Raw genomic sequence first — 22,338 nt, 5'->3', positions numbered from 1 at the left:
AGCAACAGGAAGAGCTCCTAAGAGAAAGGATTATTTGGGAGGATTTTAGGCAACGTCCTGTTTAAAACGTTATTTTCCTTGATTGCTGCTGCATGCCGTGAGTATGTAACTAGCATGGGCTCCAAAGAATGCACAGGTTCCCACATCTTAAGGTAACTACTCAAGTACCGATAGATGCACACATCTGTCTGCACCGGAGCCAGGATTCACCTAGATATACCAAAACAAACATCTGTCCTGAACTATATCCCCCTCTTCACATTGCTGCCCTGAATCCCACCATGAACTGAGGAGCTGAAACACCTGGCTGGGCACCAACACCTTGGAGGCTCAGTCTGGTACAGACAAACAGTAAGGGAGTCCCTCCCTCCCTGAGTGCTCCCATGTAACATACTGGGGGGGAAATAATAATAAAAAAAAAATACATAAGACGATGGTGGAATAAAAGCTTAGGGGAAACACCACCATCCTACACGCCAAGAGGCCCAGGAGGCTGCCGGCCCTGCCCTGCCCGCCAGCCCGGCCCGCCCTGCCCTGCGCGCCCGCTGCCAGCAGGAGGAGCCCCTCCCCCGCCAGCGGCGGCCCCGCGGCCCGCCGGCCGGCCTCCTTCACCAGAAGCAACGAAAGCCACCGCCTGTAAAGTCGCCCAGCAGCCGCAGGCTTTGCTCTCCTTTCAGGGAAGGATAAAAACCCACGGGAAACCGCAGTAAAAAGCAGAGTGCGCAGTTTCCTCGGCCAAGCACGTTAAAGAGACTCCTTCAGAGCACGGGAGGAGGGATTTTACAAGATCTGGGGGAAGGAGATGGATGGGAAGGAGGTCTCCCTGGAGTCCAGAGTTTCTTAATGCCTTCTGCATTTAATTTGAAGGCCCCAGTATGGATTTCCCACAAGCAGCGCTGCTCTGCCACTCCTGAGTGATGTTTTGATTGCTGTGAGTACCTACTTCCCTCATATCAAGTACAGAAAACCCGACTAACAGCAGCACGTTCTTCATTCCTTGGGGACTCGCATTAAAGTTCTTAAGACACTTCTTTAATTTACTTCTACTCTGTAAGCTGTCCTTAATTTACACCTTCTTCAGAGGCTGCTTCTCTTCCACCACTGCTCCTACGTGCCACTGCTCCCATGCATTCTGTAGTGAGATGAAGTAATTCCTACACTGGTAGTGAACATTCACCCGTGGATTCACCTCTTCACCGCAGGCATTTGCAGGGCGATAGATGAATTGCACTTTAGAGGATGCAGGTATGCAAGAACAAATTCCACCCTGTTTAGAGATGTCATCCAGGCTCAGCGCTCTCAGGTGTCAGCACAAACCCCACATTTCATTGTCCACTTCAGACGTAATGTGATCTTGGGATAAATATAAATGAGAGGGCTGAAGAAGAAATCTGCCATCCAGGAGGGCTTTTTTTTGTTTGTTTCATCCATCTTTCCATTTCCATCTCAGTTTAATATGGACAATCATGTTGGTTTCATATTCATTTAGGCAAATACATTTAAAACATTTTTCTTTACACAACTGTAGCAGCACATCTAAACAATCCACTATCAAACCCCTGCAGTTATGGCTCCAGGATGGCATCCAAGCAGCCAGTGGGAGTGCTTGGTTCAGACCAGGGGCTTTCGTGGGCAGCTGAAAAAGAGCTGGGATCAAGAAGATCAGATCTGATCAGGGCTGCCTGAGGAATGACCCTTGCAGAGCCAAGGAGGTGAAGAAAAAGCATTGCCCAGGACCACATAAGCCAGCACAAAACCCATGATCTCTGCAGCTGAGAGCTAGTAATCAAAGGGAGAAAGGGTTTGAGAACAGCAACAGACCCTGAGCCATGCGCAGGAGGGAGAAAGCACCAGAGACAAGAGGATGTACGTCTGTGACAAGTACACAGAATAGGGTTTTGGTGTGGAAGTTTGCGTTTGCTCTAGTCGCCTTTTCTCAAGTTGCAGAGGATACCTGCAAGTCAGTGGGGTTCCCTTAATCAGTATTCCTCAGCTCTTTTTATTTTTTTATTTTTTCCTTCAAATATCCATGGTACTACTTCACACTGAATAGGGGGACAAAAGTCCAGCAACACCATTCCAAATGTGCTGGGTAGCTGTTCTGAAAACAGAGCTTGGCAACTAAACAAGCAAAGTGTTATTTGCTTTAAAAAGTTGTTTGTTCTGGTGGTTTTTTCCCCCACAAAACTGCAAATGTCCACATGACATTATGGCTGCCCATAGGCACAACCTCCAGGCTTCAGCTGTGCCAGGCAGAAGTCATGGCCACACAGGCACCCACATCCCAGCACCCCATAAAATAGCAGTCTGATGCAGCCCAGCTCCATCGTGTTACTTGCAGTTCTTTCAAGGGTGACAAGCAATGACATGTTTCGTTACAAGTCTATACACACCATTTTTACTTCACTTTCCTGAAGTACCTACAAACATGACAAAATCACTTGGCCAGCTCCTCCGTTTCTCATAATCCCTCCCAATCTGCACAATTTTTGAACCTTCTGGTAGACTTTGACCACATTTGACAAAGGGGCTGAGTTCCTGAATTTCCTATAAACCAATGCTCACTAGACTTAAAAAGCTCTGTAAATGATTCTCCTTAAATCAAGATAAAAATAGATTCTACTTCATTAAGGCCAATCATGGAGCATTTCCAAAAGCTGCAAGACAGGCAAAGCAAGAGGCAGAGCAGCCTCACACCAGCACGTTTTTGCCTAGGAACAAAGTAATAGCTCACCGAGTAGTTCAATATATTATGGTGTGCACAGTCAGTGCCTGAAAAATGCATGAATACACAGAGTAAACTGCATTGCTTCTTTCTAACCTTACTGGGAAATCTTCCCTGTGGACAGCTTGGAGATCTCACCTGAACACCGACAGCGGGTTTATGGTCAATGATGCTATGTGACTTAGAGGAGAAGGCTGAAAGGAAGATGTGAAGAAGCACCCTAAAAGAAAATGCTTCTTCATGGAGTACATCTGCTCTTTCTATTGGCAATGCTATGAAGAAGAGTTTCTGGGAAGCCACAGGTTCAGCTGGAAATGAAGGGTAAAAAGGCAAGGGGGAAATCTAATGCAATTGAGAAAACCAAAGCATTTAGTGCAGCTCAGGTCAGTAGCTTCAATTTTAGGAGCAGCGGCTTTTCCAGCTGCTCAGTACCTGCCTCCCAGCCTCCAACCCCCACAGTGCAGGCCAATGCTTGGTGAGGTCACACAGTGTTCCATTCTGTGTCACAGTCACCAGTGGGTGGACGTGGGAGGCGTCACGTAGAGGAGAAATGGAGTAGAAAACAGTTAAACGAGGAGCTCATGCTCTGTGGACAAAAAGCCACCCCAAACTTTCCACCTCAGCTGGGACAATGTCTGTGGGTTGCATAGTGGGTTTGGTCTTGTTTACCCCTTTCCCTCAAATAAAGCCAGTCACTCCAAATTCTTCCAAGAGCCCAGGTTTTGAGCAATGCCAAGCTCCTCCTCATCTGTCACTTCCCACTCAAGTTTTGACACTCCTGTTCTTCACAGTGTGCGTAGCACACAGGATGGTGCCATCTTGCTAAAGGATCGTGTCAATACTTCCTCTATCAGGATAATGAGAAAAGGGTTTTTTCACTCTGTTTTTCTCACCTCAGAGCTCAGCCCCATGTCATAGCCCCCTGCTTCCTTTGTCATGCCTCCCCCTCCCCACCCCCCTCAGCGCACCTTTGCATGGGACTGCCTAATTTATCTGAGTGCAAACCAGCCGATGGCCATCCTTTTGGAGTGCAGCACAAAGGATGACTTGCTACATGATGGTCAAACTGGCTTCTAAAAGTCTCTGCCGAGAAGAATCCTCCCAGCACACACCACACGGGGCTTTGCAGATGAATCCAGCCTTATAGACATGTATGATTTAGGTAGAAATTACTTTTTCTCCTGCTCTACACCAAAGCTTCTCACCTTACACAGATGCATCTGAGCTCTTTATCCACAACCTTGCAGAAAGCATAACTCTTCATGTTAAGTATTCCATGGTAAATGCTGATAAAATCTGACACTCTTAATGATCACAAAGCCATTCAGAACAGCCAGAGAAAGAAAAAATGTTTTTTTCTTTTAATCAAAGGCTTCCCTACTAATGGGAAATGCATTGAAATGTTATTTCAATTTGCTTCCTAATAAAACCCAGTTAATCTAAGTTGGTTTAAAGGCACTTCTAAATGTACTCCAATAAATTACAAATGGACAGAAGCAAAAATACCTGGAATACAAATTTTTATGCTGTGAGTCTTCGTTGTCTTCAAAATAACAGGCAAACAGCAAAAAGATAAACCATTTCAGGGGGCTAGGCTGAATTTCACCTACAAATTGTGCACTTCCTATGTCTTTATGTGTGTTTCCTATGTCCTTTCAGAACAACTTTCCCATTTTACAACCTGCAGAAGGCAAATTATGCAGTGCTGATAGGCGCAGCTATCCATAGCAGATACTCAAGTATGTTGTAGACATAAATTTGATAATTTATAAATGTGTTTTACAGCCCCAAAACTAGGCCTGGGAATATTTCTATGCACGAAGCCCTCGGGATTTACGTTCTCCATTCAACCAGAAACCAAGTCTGATAAATGAGAATAATTCAAGGTTCTTGAACCCATTTCTTTATTACTTTCCCAAAATAGTAACATGTAAATCTGGTCATTATGGTCACCAGTCTTTTTCTTCTTTTCCACGAGTAGGAAAAATTAGTCTTGGCAACCCAAGATGTGTTGCCTATGTATGCACACCCAACCACTCAAAGTCAAAAAAAAGTTCTGCCCTTCCAATATTTGTAGATAAAGCTCACCTCCAACCCTCCCCCTGATTCAGCAGCTGGTATGCAAGATGGGACATGTTGTTTGCTCCCTGGTTATCTGTGAACTGACATATCTCAGAAGCAAGATTCCTGCATACAGTTTGACGGAGCAAAGGAGACTCAGACATGGCTGCCCACATCCATGTTTGGATAATGCCCATTTTGTTTTGTTTTCTCAAGTGAACTACCTACTCCAGGTAGTGGTCCCTCACCAAGACTACTATTGGACGGCAGCTGGGGAATCCTTTAACATTAAACATGTGCAAGAGCACATCCTATCTCATAAACCAAGTGTCAGGATTCACTGCAGCAGGGGGATAATGCACAGCAGGCACATCTCCTCCATGACTACCTCACCTTTCCACATGCCTTTGTACGATAAGTACAAGGCTCTGCAAGTGGAACCAATGATGATGATGATGGTCCATCTAGGTTGGAGGTGTCACCAAGGTTAGGTCAGCCTATACCTCCCACCCAGATCACCTGCATTAAGAAAAACGAGGGGCTACCGTCATAGAAGACTCTATTCTGAGGGGAATAGAAGGCCCAACATGCTGACCAGACCCACTGCTTAGGGAAGGCCACTGCCTTCCTAGGGCCTGGATTAAAGATGGTACAAGAAAGCTTCCTACTCTGGTACAGCCCTTGGATTATTATCCATTATTGCTTTTTCATGTAAGCAGCAATGAAGTTGCAGTAAGAAGACCAAGGGTGATCAGAAGAGACTTCAGGGTCTTGAGATGAATGGTTAAGGGATCAGGAGCACAAATCTTCCTCTGTCTGAATGCTGAATGTACAGATGCTGTAAGTCAGGTGGCCACTGGGAAGTGCTAAAAAAACCATACAAATCCCATGCACATGGCTAGGTCAAATGCTGCGTGAACACTTTCAACCGTGACTGTCCACTTTTGTTCTACAGCACAAAAGGTCAATAGACTGTATTTCCTGGAGCTTGAAAAGCAGCTGCAAAATATACAGAAAGCCTAACACCAGTTTGTTATAAAAGCATAGTAAAGTACAAATAATAACAAATTCAGGGAAACTGAGTGGTTTCAGACAAAGCAGAAGCTAACACAGTCCTCTGCTGGAAAAATACTGTAAAAACATGCTATTTCTGTATTGCTCATCTATCATAGGCTGCTCGACAAGCAAGAGATGTTTAACAAAACCTGAGCAATACACTAGCTAAGAAAAAATACACTAGCTACGGGCATAAGATCGAACACTAGGAAAAGGTTCTTCACCAAGGGGGTGACTGGAACAGGCTCACCAAGGCAGTAGTCACAGCACCACGCCTGTCAGAGTTCAAGGAACACCTGGATGACGCTCTTAGTTAAATAGTCGGGCAAGGAGCAGGGAGTTGGACTCAATCCTTAATGGCTCCCTTCCAATTTGAGATATCATACAATTCTGGTATTTGGGTGCCACATAATGCACCCCACGTTCCTGGGGCTGGTATATAGCAGTAGGTGAAAGCTTTTTCACTGTATCAGTGTCTGTTGCCTTTTAAATGTCACCCTAAAACCAGCCTCATGATCAGACTCACTGCTTAGGCAGAGGACACTGAGGACACAGTGAGACTTGTACAGATCCTTACCTGCCCAGGCTTGTTAGTACTGCCACATTAATTGGCAAGCCAGCAGGTATGCCTGCAGGTGTACATGGCACAGCCAGGCCAATGGGGGCCACAACAGCTTCACGCCCACTCAGGACTTTTCTTGCAGTGAAAGCACAGAAGTAAGCTCTGCCGTGCATAAAGGAGAGCCCACGCACGTTCAACAGAAGGGACATCAAGTGAGAATGTTCAGGAACTAATGAGAGCATCTCAGCAAATTGCAGACTGCGAAGATCTGCTCTATGTAAACAGTGATGGAGTTGTAACTGTTCACCAGTCCCTCACTGAACTGGAGCTCTCATTTCCTTCTAACACAAGAATTAGGTTTGGGCCTGAACAAACCTGAACAGTGTCCTGAGGGCAGCTGCTCAAATTAACAGAAAGCTCCAGAGGTTAACTTAGTTCCAAATGCAGGCTCAGCTCCTCTTCCACGATGATAATTGTTTCACATGAATTAAAGAGAAAGCCCAAGTGCAGAGCACACAAGGTAAAACACAGCAAGCGTACATCCTTTTTCCAGATTACAAAGCACGCCTTGTACAGCAAATTCATCTCAAATTTCATCTCGGCATTTCTCCAAAGTGCAAACTACACATTCCTGGGACCCTTCAACATCAGCACACTGGGATTTGTGGTGTACACGTACATACACACCCCCTTCACTCACACCTTGCTTAACTATTTCAGGCGTCTTGTTCCCATAACCAACAGTTGTTATGTGTTCCTTCCTTTCCCACCTCCTGCCCTGTCACAGCAAGCACAGGTGTCCACTGTAAGTGGGTAACAGCAGGTCCTGCACCTAAACTTCTGAGCCTACTATGTGTAGCTGCTTCACCAGGGTATAAATTAGATACCTCTTGGACAAGCAGCAGGGGTTCAGGACACAACTGAGTCCCTCAGCCAGAATAGTGGTGCATCCAGGAAAGCAGAGCGAAGCAGTGAGAAAAAAGCATGAGCAACAGCCCTGAAAACACCCAGGTCAGACAGGAAGGGGAACAAGGTGCTCCAGGTGCTGCAGGAGGCTCCCCTGTAGGCTGTGAAGACTACAGTGAAGCAAGTTGTCCCTGCCCAGCCCAGAGGTCCATGCCAGAGCAGATACTCACCGTGCAGCCTGTGAGGGACCCCATGCTGGAGTAGGTGCCCTGAAGGAAGCTGCAGTCCACAGAGCCCACACTGGCCCAGGCTCCCGGCAGGGATGGCAGCCCAGGGGGAACCCAGACTGGAGCTGGTTTACCCTTGAAGGGCCGCAGGCCATGGAGAGGACCCACACCAGGGCAGGGAAAAACACGGAGGAGGAACAGGAAAGAGGAACAACTGTGGACAGACCGCAACCCCTATGCCCCATGCTGCTTGGTGGGGGGAGAGGGGAAGAGAGGAGCGTCATGAATGAAGGAGTGAAGTTCAGCCTGGGAAGGGAAGAGTGGGGTAGGGCAGCTTTGCTTTTCCCCTTTGTTCATCACCATCCAAATTATTTTTAAATGGCAAGAAATCAGTGTTTATCTCAACCCACAAGCTTTCCCATCCTACTCCCTCTCCTGTCTCCTGCTGAGGAAGGAGAGTAAGAAAGCAGCTGGGTGGGGGTCTGGCAGCCAGCCATGGTCAACCCACCACAATAAATCACACTCAAAAACTGTCAAAACACTTTTAGGGTGAAAAATAAATGATTATTTCAAATTGCAGGCAATACCTGTCTTTACAGTGATGAACCAAGAAAATAGTAGTAAAATACGAGATTTCTTCTGACAAAAGTTGTAAAATGCTACACTTAAAGTCCTCTACTCTTTGTAAGTACACCTCCTTGGTAAACTAAGCTGGAATTACTGTATTTCACGTATCTAAGCTCAGTTATTAACCCCTTCAAATGTCTTGCCTAAAGACTGAAGCCATCTTTATGAAGAAAGGACTCCCTACACTTAGCTTTACCCATCCCATCACACTGCATAAAGCAGTATTGACAATGTTCCTACCACAAAAATCATCCCCCTCCCCTATTTCAGGTAGCACCAACCAAATAATCTCCCTCTGCTACACACTTGTCATAAATGTTAAGTTCTATTCAGATACATTGTGCATGCAGACAATTTTACTTTATGCAACAATTTGCTTTTCAAGTGTTTCTTGCTTTCTTTCTTCCTTTTCACCGTCTTCTCTCTGATCTCCTCCATCTCTTCCATTACCCTAGCAGGTCAGGTTGCCAAAGAAAGTTACAATTCCTCAGCGTAAGACAGTTAAGACCCTCCTTCTCACCCCTCTAAACAACCCTTAGTTTGGTTTGTTTTTCAGGCATCAAATTTCTGTTATAAAAAGACCATAAGAAAGCCTTTTCAAGGTATTGTATCAACTATTAAATATCAGAGGTTATTTATATGAAACACCGGAAAAAGTAAAGCAATTTTCCTTCTTAATCTCATAGCCCACATACTAGAGATGAAATGTAACACTTCACAGGATAGGGGAAAAATCATGGTTTAATTACAACGATGTAGCATAAACACTTTAGTAGTCGATATCAGGGTATTATTGTGAGGTCTAAACTAAATGTGAATTCTCCACAGATACCGTAAACAGACACTCTAAATTCCCTAAATGATTGGCGTTAAGAAGGTTTATACAAAGGCGGGCAGTTGTTCAATCTTTAAGATGTCATGACATGGTGAGACAAACACGCATACATCAGTAAGTACACAGAAACGTTATGCTACATTTTGGACAGTCGAGAACTGAAAGTGCTTCACATCTACAGGATAAGAAATGGCTTCATCTCCTCATCCCTAAATGATGAGAGCAAAGAAATAACCCTTTAATAGGTTAAATAAACAGTGCCCCATTTATCCATGCTTTATATAAAGTTCCAACAATTCAGAAGGTCCATGGTGAAATTTACAATCTATATACAGTATAACAAATTGTCAAAGAAAAAAGTTCAGATATTCCTTGGTTCCCGAAAGCCTGAAGCTCACTCTCTGCACTAGAGACAAAAATTACCTACAATATTAGGTGGGGGGCTTTTTTCTTTTTTTTTTTCTTTTTTTTTTTTTTTAAAACTTAAGTCATCCCAATCCACCTTGAATAAAATCAGATAAAATCAGTCCCTAGGTCCTGGTCATATTTAACAACTGCTTAATTGCTTAATCCCACTGTTTAAGGCATGTTCATTAGATGTCAGTACAGGTGTACTGTCAGAAATCATAACCACAGGTACTAAGAGTCAGCAAATCTATACAGCAATGCCACTTGTTGCAATATAATGCAAAACAAATTGTTATGATGGAAGTTGTTCCTGAGTTAAAATCTGCTAAATACTGGTAAGATTAATGTATTCCTTTTATACTTCTTCCTCCAGAACGTCCTTTCTCACATACGCTCAATTGAAAATTAAAATTCACTCTGAAAATAGCCTGTCAGAAAGGAAAAATGTTAGCAAAATTCCCAAATTTAGCCAGAATTATGAATACGCAGGGTTTAGTATCACTTAGCTTTTAGTGGGAGTATAAATACGAAGATGAACGCAAGTGTCAGTCCACATCTTTTGTGCGACTGCAAACAGGAAAAGATTTTGGTATCAAGAATTATCATAAATGTAAAGTTTGTGAATATACGTAACTGATACTGTAGACATTTTTAGTTTTCTTATCCAGTCTCCTCCTCTAGAATTAAAAGGAAGACATTTTAAAACTGTAGGAACACCAGTTAGAATACCTACAAACATATTCAGCTTTTTAAAACAGACAACTAATTGCCTATTCACTCCATTCCCACGGAATTGTTTCTCAAGCATGTAATCACTGATGTTCTTTCCCATTTGAAACAACAAGTTGTTCTTGGATGAGAAAAGTGGATAGCTTTAAAAATAGCTTTTTCATTAGATTCAAAATGTGCATGAAAATTCTTACCACCCTAACCATCCTGGCTCCTACTCGTTAAAAGTTCATATAAACATTTGCTCAAGTCTGAGCATTAAATTTAACAGGAGTTAAAGGGCACTAGAAAATCAGCATGACAAAAAGACATGACTCACACCTGTGCTATACCTGCACTTCTGACTGAAATAAACTGAAGAAAAACCCCTCAGAAAATTGCACCATCTGGAGTTTAATCCAAAGTTTGCTGAAATCAATGAAACACAATGAGCTCTAATGGGATTTGTATTTTAAGTGCTCCAACTGAAGCTCACCATTTGCAGTGATGTAGCATCTCCTAATTTAAATACAAGAAAGGATTGCAGTAATTGCACCTGTAAGACTAAGGAATAAATGTCCGTTTATGTATTTGAAAATCTGTCACAGTTCAAATTATGAATTACAGTATGATTTTTTAAAAAAATTCCTATCTCCAGATTTGTTTCCATTTAAATCCTAGTAGGACAGAAACCAGCAATATGCTGAGAAAACAGGGTGGGAAAGGAATGACTGCTTCCACAGTCTGGGAATTTCAGAGTGTCTTACATAGTGGTATAAAAACAAAGCTCTGAATGAAGTTAGGCCTAGCCCATGTGCCTTATGCACAAAGGTTAGCTAAATTTAATTGTTATGACCATAAAACATAAATAGCAACAATTTATTCACAAAATTTTGTTGGGTTTTTTGCTTTAACAAACTGTATTATCTATTAAATTATTAGCCAGCTGAATGTTTAAGCACAACAATAGAAAATGTAGTACATAAACACCTAAAAATCACAGTCATAAAAAGCAGGCAAGTACATCAGTCTTTTGGTGGCCAAAACAGATTAGTCTTCCAAACAAGTGTACATGAACATAAATCATGGGCATTAGTTTAGTTAAAAACTGTTTCTACTGTCAATAAACAATTTTCTGTATTTTAATACTGTTCTTAAAGATTTGTAAACTGTTTAAAAATGTATGCACAGACATAAATAACAGTGAAGGATTTAAATAGTGGTCAATAGGAAAATAGGTTTTTAATAGGTTTTTAAATTTGCATGTGTGATGAGTAGGTAATTTGGAACAAATCCATAATTATCCACAAAGAACTCTGACCTTTTTTAGGTAAGACAGTACTGCCGTCATTTCTAACACTTGTGACCATTATAATAACAAGAGAAAAAAATAACATATCAGCCCTGATACATCAATCACATATGCATTCAAAATTACAGATATTTACAAGAAAAATATATATTTAATTAAAAAGCCACTGAAAAACATGGACTTTTAGTCAGGTGCTGCACTTTCTGCAAAATGAGGTAATTTAGATGCAAACAAATTAAGTTTAGTAGAGTTCAGGATCCACGGTCTCCACACTTTACAGATTGCTTCAGTAAATGGCTTGACTGTTTCTATATGTTCAGAGCAAGAAATCACTAGATCCAGTTAAATCCTGTTTTGTAGTGCTCTTGATGCAACACTGACTAATGTCAGAAGGCTTCCCAGCTCAGTTTTACAACTGGTCTTTCAATAGAAAGAAAAAGGGGAAAAGAAAAAAAAATAGTTATAAGTTGGTTTCATCCCAAGATGGATCATTCATGTTCTTTAGAACTTTTCTAACAAGCTTCTCCAAGTCCTTGCGAGCTCTTTGTTCTTCTTCTAATGATTTCTTCATCTTTTTGTTATCCTGTTTAATAGCGACAGAAATATTAGTGTTTTGGTTTTTTTAACAGATCTTTTCTGACTACAGATACAGTGTCAATTACAAATTCTGAAGGCTCTTTTCAGTAAGACTGCTATTAGCTGTTCAAAAGCAAAGCCTTCTATTAAAATTTCACAAGTTACACACAGTTACTTCACACAATGCAACAAAATCTATCAGGCTAAACTATTTCCTATTTATACTTAGGGGTCTTTTATAATGCAAGTGCTAGTAACAGATGGCCAATAATCTTGAGTTCTTCTGCTCATATCTGATCAACGAAGAGTAGAATGTATTTGTTGTTAATGGAGAAGGGAAATAGAGCAGTAAGTAGAATAAAAATCCCCCCTAAGAGTCTCCTGTGATTATAACTAGTTTCACAATCTCAGAAATGCTTCTTAAAACTTAATGCAAATTAGCTTGCTTCGTTAGGGAAGTAAACAGTTGAAAAGACTATCTTGAAAAACACTATGTTCTCTGGAAAGTGTTTTGTGACCTAAAATTTAAACCAGATGACTACCAACAGTCTAAGAAGAGTCTGAATTTCAAGGAACACCACCACTCTGCACATTATATTGAGTCAGTTCTCAATACTTAGCACCATCAGGTAATATTGAAATACCGTGAACAACAGGACCACAAGGATGTCACTGACCAAACCACAGTAATGCTTACATTGATTAATCCTGTACAGGCCCAGGTGACGCTGGCAACAGTAGGGAAGCAACCAGAAGGTAAGACAACATTACATTAAAGCACCAGGACAACAAGTCTACGGGTGTTTAACAAACAGATCTGCAATCCAAGGCTACCACTGCACTCCCAATAAGCTGTCATTTACAGACATTTCTAGAAACAGGACAGGATCAACAGCTGCTGCCTTGCTGACCCCATTCCCTCCTCAAGTCTGTTGAGAAACTCAGAAATTTCATTATTTTCTTGTAGGTACAGACCTAGTTTATATTCATTCATTCATTTATTTATTTCCAGTTCAGGACTGTACTATTTAAGTATAGTGCCTGTGGAGAAAGAGCCATGAATAACCTATGGAAGCTGTGATGGCAGGCACCCCACTCCGTGTGGTAACTCTCACCAACAGGCAGTCTGGTGCCTACACCAACCAGCACGCTATGTACTCCCAGAGAGCCGTTATTCACAAAGCCCTTGGTCACTTGGGACCTTCCCAGCTCAAGAGATTATTTCTGCCACTTTCCAGTCAGCAACATCATAGCAGCAGACCAATAAATGCTTCTAAGCCGAGACTCCTGATACACACACACAAAAAAGAAATTAGCTCAGGCTTTAATAAGTTTTGGCTTTGGAAGGTACAAGATTCTGAAGAGAACAATCTATTTGGAAAGGAACCAGGAAAGAGAGCTGTTGCTTGAAGTTCAGGAGAAGGCAACTTCTTGTTTATGGTCACACAGATATCTGCAGGGCCTCAGTGGGGGAGCGTATTTATCCTTTGTACAAAAGCAGCCAGGCCACATGAGTATTAGCAGGTTATTACTGATGCTTGTATTAAGTGAATTATATTTTTAGTAAGACCATCAATTTTGTGTCAGTCCTGGGACACACATGCTTTGTATGTTGAAAACAGCAGAATTTAAGACATCAGCTGTCCTATTTCCAGGAACATGCATGACATCCTTAGAAATACTGGGCACGCTTACAGATGGGCAAAGAATTTGGATTCACATTCATAGCTTAAAACGTAATTTTAATACAAATCTATTTTACATTAAACACAGGAGATTTTATCCAATGTCCTGAGTCAGAACTGTTAAGGTCAGTTCGCCAATTCACACATTGGAAAGCGAGGATAATTCAGTGCTTTTTTGCCTACACAATAAGCAATGACTACATGCAGCAGCTTTAGCATGGTTTAAACAGGCCATGTCCTAACAAGGAAAAGCTACTTTTAAACACCTCATTTTGGATACTTAAAACAGCAGCTGCAACTTCCGATACCAGCAACTCAGGTAAGATCTTGCACAATTCCCCCATGTGACAAAGCAGCAGCTAACCCTAAGCCCTCATTAAAAAAAAGGCCACAACAGACACTGAAAATACTCTCATCTCTGGAAATGAGATGTTTTAAGAACTGATTCGTAACAGGTGTTCAAGTCACTAAAAGACCATTAATCAAGGCCTAAATAAATCCAGACACTTATACAACTAAAATAATACATTCTCGAGCAAATAGTATTTCAGTCTCTATAAGCTTATTTTGCTGGTGATACAGCAGAACAGGATTTGCTTAACACTTCAAACATTTCACAAGTTGTAACATCCAAAACCAAATGAAAAGAGCTTCGTAAGTTACCTCAGAAAGAGGATACTTAATGCTATTCTCAAAGGTTGGTGCTCCAAGGACTGATAACCACAGCAGAGGGTGCTTTTTTGTCAAATCGATGTTTCACTTTTAAAAGTGAATCTAGTCCAAAATTTAATTCCTGTCAAACTGAATCAATTCACAAGCTGTATTTATTTCTGTAAGACTTCCACCCTTCCATTCTCCATGTTGCTATAAATGTAGCAAGTTACCTACCTGTCTTAACTCCTGTACTTCATCCTTTAATGCATATACTGTGTCCACAAGGCTTCTAAAATGAAAAAAGACGATCTGTTACAACGGTTTTCAGAAATACTTCTCTAAATCTATTATTAGACACACTGCTAAATGAAATGCATTTTTAAAAAACACCAAAACCCACAGCTAACAGCTAATTTCAAACTTATGTTAAAAAAATTTGTCTCTTATCCTTACTTATATTCAGTAAGGCAAGGATCTGTTACCAGCTTCTGTGACAGGATACACCTCTTAAGCACATTATGGATCTATGCTGGTTTCTGCGTTACAGCTTTCTGTAACCGAACTGTATTTCATTTCCAACATATACCTTATCAAAAAAACAAAATGACACCACATACTAGCTAGAAAGATGAAATCAATTTAGTGCTGAAATCCTACAGCACTTGGAAAAATTATGGACAAGTGAGACTTACTCCTTCCATGCCAAGAAGTGGTATGTTGTATAGAATATACAAAGAAACCAGACCACAAGCATTTAAACGGAGGCCGGCTGCACTTAAGAGAACTGCCAGCATACTCCAGACAGCTCTGTTCCCTATGACAAATATGCCATACATACACTACTATAATGGGAGATGGGAGGAGAAAGAAGAGTGCAAAGTTTACTACTTTAATCCATCATTCATTAAATGTTCTCTTACTTCTCTTCTATAACAGTCTGACCATTACTTTTAGTTTCTTCTACAATAATTTTTTCTTCTTCTGGAAGCAGGACTTGAGGAGCTGATTCTTTACGGGAACCTGTTGCAAAAATAAATTACAAAATGAGCAACTCACAAATATTGCTGCGGCATTTTGAAGATTACTGTTTCATTCATTCCATGATACACCTGTCTGACCAAAATGTATCACTTTCCATCTCCCCCCTTCCTCCACACACACAACTCACACATTTTCTACATTGACAACTACAGCCTTACAACTATGACATTCCTATCCTGCTGCTGACAACTCTGCGTCATCGACAGGGATTCTATACCGTTTAACCGACAGTGCACCGTTCAGCTCTCAGTAAAAGCTATACAAATTCACCACAGCTGACAGATACATGTGTTCATGTAATAGTGATTTAAGCCTCATGGACAGATTCTGATCTCATACAGACACAAACTGAAGAAATAATTCCACTCTAAACCAATTACTCTACCAGTAAGGAGCAGAACAGTGGTATCAAATGATACAACGATGGAAGAAAAAAGTAGTTAAAACTCCTTTCCCCTGAAACACTATAAACAACACAATTTTGTATGCACATACATATACATACACTTACAGCCTTTTAGTCCTATAAGAAATTCCTATCAAATGAAATATATACTTTGTCTTTATGTTTTTAAAAGCACTTAATGGTGTGACAATAAAAAAACATTCCAATATCTTAAAAACGTTTTTCACAATTTTTACAATTTATATCAAGGTAACATACAGATTCTAAAACAGTAGCTCTGAACAGAAAAATCTACAGCTCAGACATGTGCATCCATTTATACATACATAAAGTATGCATTCTAGAAATGTTATTTAATTAGGCTGCAACAAATCACAAGGTTTGGTTTTGTTTTTTTAAAGAAGGTCTGTAAATAACTTGCTGTCTCAGCATTTGTTCAGAATACAAACAGAACAGGTAAGGCACTAAAGTTCTTGCACCTTTTAACCAAGACATCGGTTTTAACAAACAAGGTACACTTGCCTACCAGTTCATTGTAATGGAACTTTCATTAACCAGGAATGTCTTCAGTCTAGTACAGTTTCAACTGATAACTTGGTACTACAGGATACATGCCTGTCAGGGGAAATACATCTTCTTTTGCTGAACTGCTGCTTTGTGACAGGAGTGCTTTTCTTTTATGGTTCATGACAAAATACATCATCTAATCACGCAAAAAACATGAAAGAAACTAAGCTCACTGAAAAACACTTCCCTAACAGCTGCAGTCTTGAGTTTTGAACAATGAGCTTGTAGAGACCACAGTTTAGCAGTATGCGTTAAACTATTTAAACTATTTAGCAAACAATGGCAAACATCCTTTAATGAAGAAAAGAGCTTCCTTAAGCTGACAGTAAAGATCTAATGTATCAGTACACGATGGTCAAAATTTTATGGAATAAAGATAACTGCAGATTTGAGAACAGAATCTTGTCCTTGAAAGCCGTAAGTTCTTCATCTTACAGAGTGAAGACATTTTTTCAGGTTAATAAATACCCTAGCACTCCCACTTATTTTCCAGGGAAGGAACAACCTATAAAACAAGCACATCCGAACTCTGCATGGTGCTCAAGGACATTTCCCTGTTTGCGCTGTCAATCGCTAATTGTAAGAAGTTGTCTTGTATTTCTTTCAGTAAATTGGTTACTACTCTGCTTTATTAACCCAGGAGGTAACACAAAACACTAAGCTAAATGTTGTTTTAGGAATTAGTTGGCAGAAGCTGCTACCAGATCACCACATTTTGGGTCTCTGTACCCATGTGGAGCACCTCAGCCCAGCACACGCTGAGGGAGACAGTGACCAAAGGGAGAGAACTGCCACACGGTTCTCACCCGTGACTCCCTTCACCCAAACGGAGCAGCTCATTGTATTGATCTCTGTATAAAGCTGCATCCAGTTGCCTTTGCCTGGTCAGTTAACACGGGTCCTTGTAAAGCAGAAATAGCATGGAGTAGACAGCTTTTAAAAAAAAATGTCCCAGCTGTACAGTTATATACACACATGCATGTAAAACAGATGTCTACACCAGCATATCTTGATGTATGTACAGCATAGCACAGTAAACACTTAATACTATTGAGACACAGAACGCAGTTTCATTAAGAACTAAAAGTTCACCAACATTATACACACAAGGAGACCACACAGAACATATACACACACAATGCAAAACTGTTGCTGTGACCACTGCCCTTCCTGTGCCACAAAAAACTAACTACCGTGGAATGCAGGACATCACAAGTTTATCACTCATCTTCATTGCTCCAACACCTTGGGTCATGCAATTGATTTATTTGTATCTCAGAACCCTCGGTGCTCCTATGGTTTGTACTTATGCAAAAAAACCTACATTGTTTTGCTTTTTGTGAGTTTTTGGCAGGGTTTTTTGTATGTTTGTTTTGGATTTTTTTTCCTAAACCCTACAAACACTTGCTAAGTATCAAAAGTACAATCACATAGCACATCTATCCTGTAACAAAGAACTCAGTCATCAAATGAGTATGTGCACAGTAATATCAGACTTGTTGTGTCAAGTTCTAAACGCAAAACAAAGCTTCCTGTCTTGTTTCCTGCAACAGTTATGCCAGAAGCTTTTTTTTTTTTTTTTAAAAAAAAGAGATTTATTTTCTGGCAATTATACATCTAGAACAAACTTCAAGCAGTCACCTCATTACTGGCACTCGGCAATACTCCCTAAATTGCCCTTTGTGCCTCCACCAGGTTCTTCAAGTCTGTTCTCTATATGACCATTTCTCCCCAGAAAAGTTTACAAACTACAGCTTTAGGACATGAAGAGAAGATTGTGTTATAGCACAGTGGGTATCTCACACAGAGTTGTACTAGAAGGATGCTCTAGGAAGTTCCTGTAACTTAGATAAGCCTAAGCACCTCATTGAGACGTATTCCACATGCTCATGAAGTAGCGCAGAGGAATCAAGTTACTTCAGTTTGTCATATCTGCCATTCCTCAATCTTAAGCATCTAAATTTCACACTGAATTTTATTACAAGACACTACTCAGTCTCATTCCAAGTCAAACAGGCCAAAAGACGTTTAAATTGACCTCCAACAACTCTGACCCTAAACCACCTTGAGCCAACACAAGCAAAAGTACTAGTTAAAAAGAAAAAAGTGAACCCCCCCCCCCCCCCAAAGCTTTACAAAACAGAGTTTTATTATTTTTTCTTTTGCTTTTTTTTGTGGGGTATTCAGGAATTAAGGTGGATGGGAGAATAAAGGATCTTTGGCAAACCCATATACTTCAAGACTTGCAAACAAATGTTAAGGCTGAGTAAATTGCTGTAACTTTTCAACAAGGAACTCCTAAATCCAGGGTCTTGGAAGAATGACCCCACCATTTAGAAGTCTGTTATTTAAGGCAAAACTACTGACCAATACGACCAAGATTCAACCAAGTTTCCATCAATTAAATTCCATTAAGAAAGGTATCTCTTCAACGTTAGTACCTCCCAGCCCTAGAGTGGAGAATGAAGAATTACAATGCTTTTCGCCAATACCATACCCTAAATTATAGGTTTAGCAAATTTAGTCTCCAGAGTAAGGCAAACAACAGCACAGCCCACCTGGCATTCAGATCATGGCTAGAGACCTTAGCAATACCCACTATGAAACATGGTACAACACCTGAGATACCAGAACAGGCGTGTTGGGCAACAGCCCCCTGCTTTTAGTTTTCAGTGTCTGACCCCCGCTTCCAGCCTAATCAATCAGCCAAACCAGCAAGCAGTTTTGGAAAAAAAAAAAAAAAAAAAAAAGGAAAGCTGAAACCTGTTTGGATGTTTATGTGGCTGAGACTTCATGACGGAAGTTCACTTTATATCTGTCTGAAACCAGTAGAACATCATTCCTAGCCCTGGAGTACGGTCTTAACACCAAAACAGGAAGAAACTAGCGCACAGATCAAATGCCACAGAGGTTCTCAGTGAAGTCTGTTTGCAAGCATAACTGCACAACCCCAACCTTTTATTCACTCTCCTCCAAAGGGAGTGGACATCTTAAAAAAAAAGAAAACCACAAACCGAAAACCCCAAAAACACAAAAGTTGATGTGGTACCATGCTGGTTCCTGACAGAAGTACTGGTTATCAGTCTGATCCTTTGTTCTGAATCATTTAGCAGACACATGTGAAGAGAGTCCAGAAGTTATGCACAGATCTTAATACATCAGGCAGGAGGGAAGGAAGAGAAGAAGGGGGATGACATTTTCACTTCAAAAAGACATTAAGTCTCTGCTTATGTTCAAAGACCTTGTCTGTTCAGGAACCATTTAAGCCAACAGTAAAACAGAGGTGGGTATTCACATCACCTGCTTGAAGTAGCTCACCTCAGGGCCTCAATTAAAGGTCAGCTCTCCCCAATCAATCAAGAACAGGGCTCCTTCCTCCAGCTGGCTGTCTGGAGAAGGCTCAACCTAGGTACTTTCACAAACTCCAAAGAGTTTGCTTTCTTCCAGCAACTATGAGGGTCCTAATTTAAGCTACTGAAGTTAGACATATGGTGACTGTGGTTAATTCTAAGAAATGCATGGCATAAGCTGAGGCAGCAATGATTCTGTTGCACAGCTTTTAAGTACTGCTGTTTTCTCCACTTTTTCATACCTTTATTGTGATTAGGAGAGCTAAGGAGGGGAACAAAGGACAATAAAGGTCAAAAATTAGAAACAGTACTTGTAAATATACAATTCTGTTTTTCACCAACTTTACTAGGCTCTCTTCATAAGGTAAGAAGCTCAAGCAAAGACAGAAGTCTTAACTGCCACTGAAAAACAAGAATTTGCATACACAACTGTTTATATCTACCATTAGCCACTGGCATGTACAGAGGGGTAAATTTCCTGGAGAAGCAAGTGTTAGTTGAAAAATAAGAATTACTTGTCACTTAATACAATGTTTCATTGCATTAGTTACATTAAACATGTTAAAGTGGATGAGCAGACCTGCCAAATTAACATTTTCTTTCTCAATGAATCTTTGATGAGGTCGTAACATGATGAATCCTAAAAATGGTGCTCCCAGACTCTGCAGCCGTTGGATGAAAACACTGAAAAAGAATCCTCTTGCTACGGATCTGCTAAAGTCAAAAGGGAGCCCTTTAATATCTTTGTACAGATAAAACCAAGTCAGAATCCAAACATCAGGCCAAACTTCGGTTCACTGTATAAAGTGCACTGTTGTTTGCAAATTCTTGGGAGTAACAAAAAAGGTTTTGGCATGAAGTTTTTGTTTGTTTTGGTTTTTAACTAATAGTGATACACAAATAGGAAAAAACCGCACATAACTCAGATGACAGATCTATGCAGTTTACAGCAAAACGTTTTGACAAGTAAAATGAAAATAATTAAAGTGGACTGAAACACATACAACTTCATATGTAAGTGCTAGCCATATAGGAACAGAATGTTTGAAACACAGAAACACCATCTGAAGAAGTGGGATATTTCTAAGACAACATTTGGAAAGAGCTATCCCACTGAACTTGCCGTATTTCACTAACCAATACAAAAACTTCCAACCAGAGGGCTGTAGGGCTAAAACTAGAGTTGCTACAATCATAGCAAAAAATTGTTATGACTTTTTAATAGAAGTAGGTGATTACTTTGTTTATTTTAATGTAAACATTTTAGTATGTATATTAGGTTATAATTTCATTTAAATTCACTCAAATATGAGCATCTTTTAAGTAGAAACACTAAAGATAACTCCTGTTTCAAAGAGAAAAATGTGGTAATATTAAATCTTGAAAATATAAGGTTATAGAAACCAGTATCATATTCATAAAATTTCTCCCTGGTAACAGGACCTGCAGAAGTTTTAGACTGTTCCAAAAATTCAGTCTGTGCTTTCACTGAGAATACACCAATCCAAAAAGTGAAAAAGAAGAAAACAGAATCAGTTAAGTGGAAAGGGAGGCAACATCTCTGAATAGCTATTAAAAAAGAGGATACAGAAGAATACATACTCCCACATTACATTGAATTTCCTGTAGTTGTCAACTACATTAAACAATGAGTACACACGTATGTCAAAAAAGGTCTTTCACTTCAGCATTTGATTCCTCCAGGAAGAAAGTAGGGAGAGAAAGGAGGCATGGGGAGAAAAGGAAGTTAAATTACAAGTTTGCTGTCCTTTCCCCCTGCATAATAATTAAATATTAAAGTCACAGTCTAGCAAATGCAAAATTTATTTCAACTGTACATAACAGATGTCCTTTTTATATAAAACAAAACACTTAATTGATATAGGCAGCCACAAACAATATGCATACTGTACAGTACAATGCAACATTCAGATATACATCCATTTTGTATTTTCAAAAGGCAGTCACCTACTAAAGATGGCTTCTCCCATTCACAAATGAAGTGCACAATATATATTATTTTTTCTATGTTTTACGTCACTATATACACATTACTGTGTTTCAGCAAGATTATGCAAAACACCCAATTAATATTGGTTGGTTTCAATTTATGGCAAATACTAATTTATGGAAACACTGCATAAGCCATGTGAAGAGGAGCTGACAATGGCTTGAACCTACCTTGCAATTCAGATTCTCCATCCTCCCAGTGTATTTGTAACTGTACACATATAATTTACAGAATTGCATAAACATAAGGTACTATTATTACCATGACTGAAGTTCCACAAAAATAGAAACACTGAACCTTTGGACTGAATACCACCATTTCCACTTTTTTTTTTTTTTGAAGCATTTTGCATTAATACTCCTGATCAGTTCACAATAGCTTATGGCCTCTAACACTGAAGACATGGAATGATTTTAAATGTGTGGTGATGTTAATACGAGTATACGGAATATGAGAGATCCTAATTATGATAATAGTTAATGACTGAAATGCTACAATAATTAATGGTGGTAAACTGTCAAAGCTTTGGTGCATAGAAAGTCAATAAAATCTTCAGATCTGGATAACAAAACATTCTGTGTGATAAGGAAAGTTCAAGTGCAACAACTGTATTACAAACTC

At 40.2% G+C, this 22,338-nt stretch overlaps 1 protein-coding gene across 5 annotated transcripts in view; it reads right to left on the bottom strand.

The window, feature by feature from the left end:
- Window positions 1–8,887: 8,887 nt before the first annotated feature.
- The window catches only part of ARHGEF7 (Rho guanine nucleotide exchange factor 7), a 125,851-nt gene continuing 112,400 nt past the window's right edge, over window positions 8,888–22,338 (bottom strand). For 4 of the 5 annotated variants that reach the window (XM_037375895.1, XM_037375898.1, XM_037375899.1 and 1 more), the window contains 3 exons: window positions 15,263–15,362; window positions 14,577–14,631; window positions 8,888–12,010 (listed from right to left, as the gene is read on the bottom strand). In XM_037375895.1, coding sequence (XP_037231792.1) covers window positions 11,888–12,010; window positions 14,577–14,631; window positions 15,263–15,362 — 278 coding nt within the window. In that variant the 3' untranslated portion in view covers window positions 8,888–11,887. Of the gene's footprint in view, window positions 12,011–12,700; window positions 12,732–14,576; window positions 14,632–15,262; window positions 15,363–22,338 lie in introns of all 5 variants that reach the window. The other variant, XM_037375897.1, reaches the window with a different exon arrangement.

The sequence above is a fragment of the Falco rusticolus genome, chromosome 2, assembly GCF_015220075.1.
Source record: "Falco rusticolus isolate bFalRus1 chromosome 2, bFalRus1.pri, whole genome shotgun sequence".
NCBI classification, from domain to species: domain Eukaryota; kingdom Metazoa; phylum Chordata; class Aves; order Falconiformes; family Falconidae; genus Falco; species Falco rusticolus.
The sequence above is the reverse complement of the archived record's forward strand: the minus strand, read 5'-3'. Positions and strand labels throughout refer to the sequence as shown.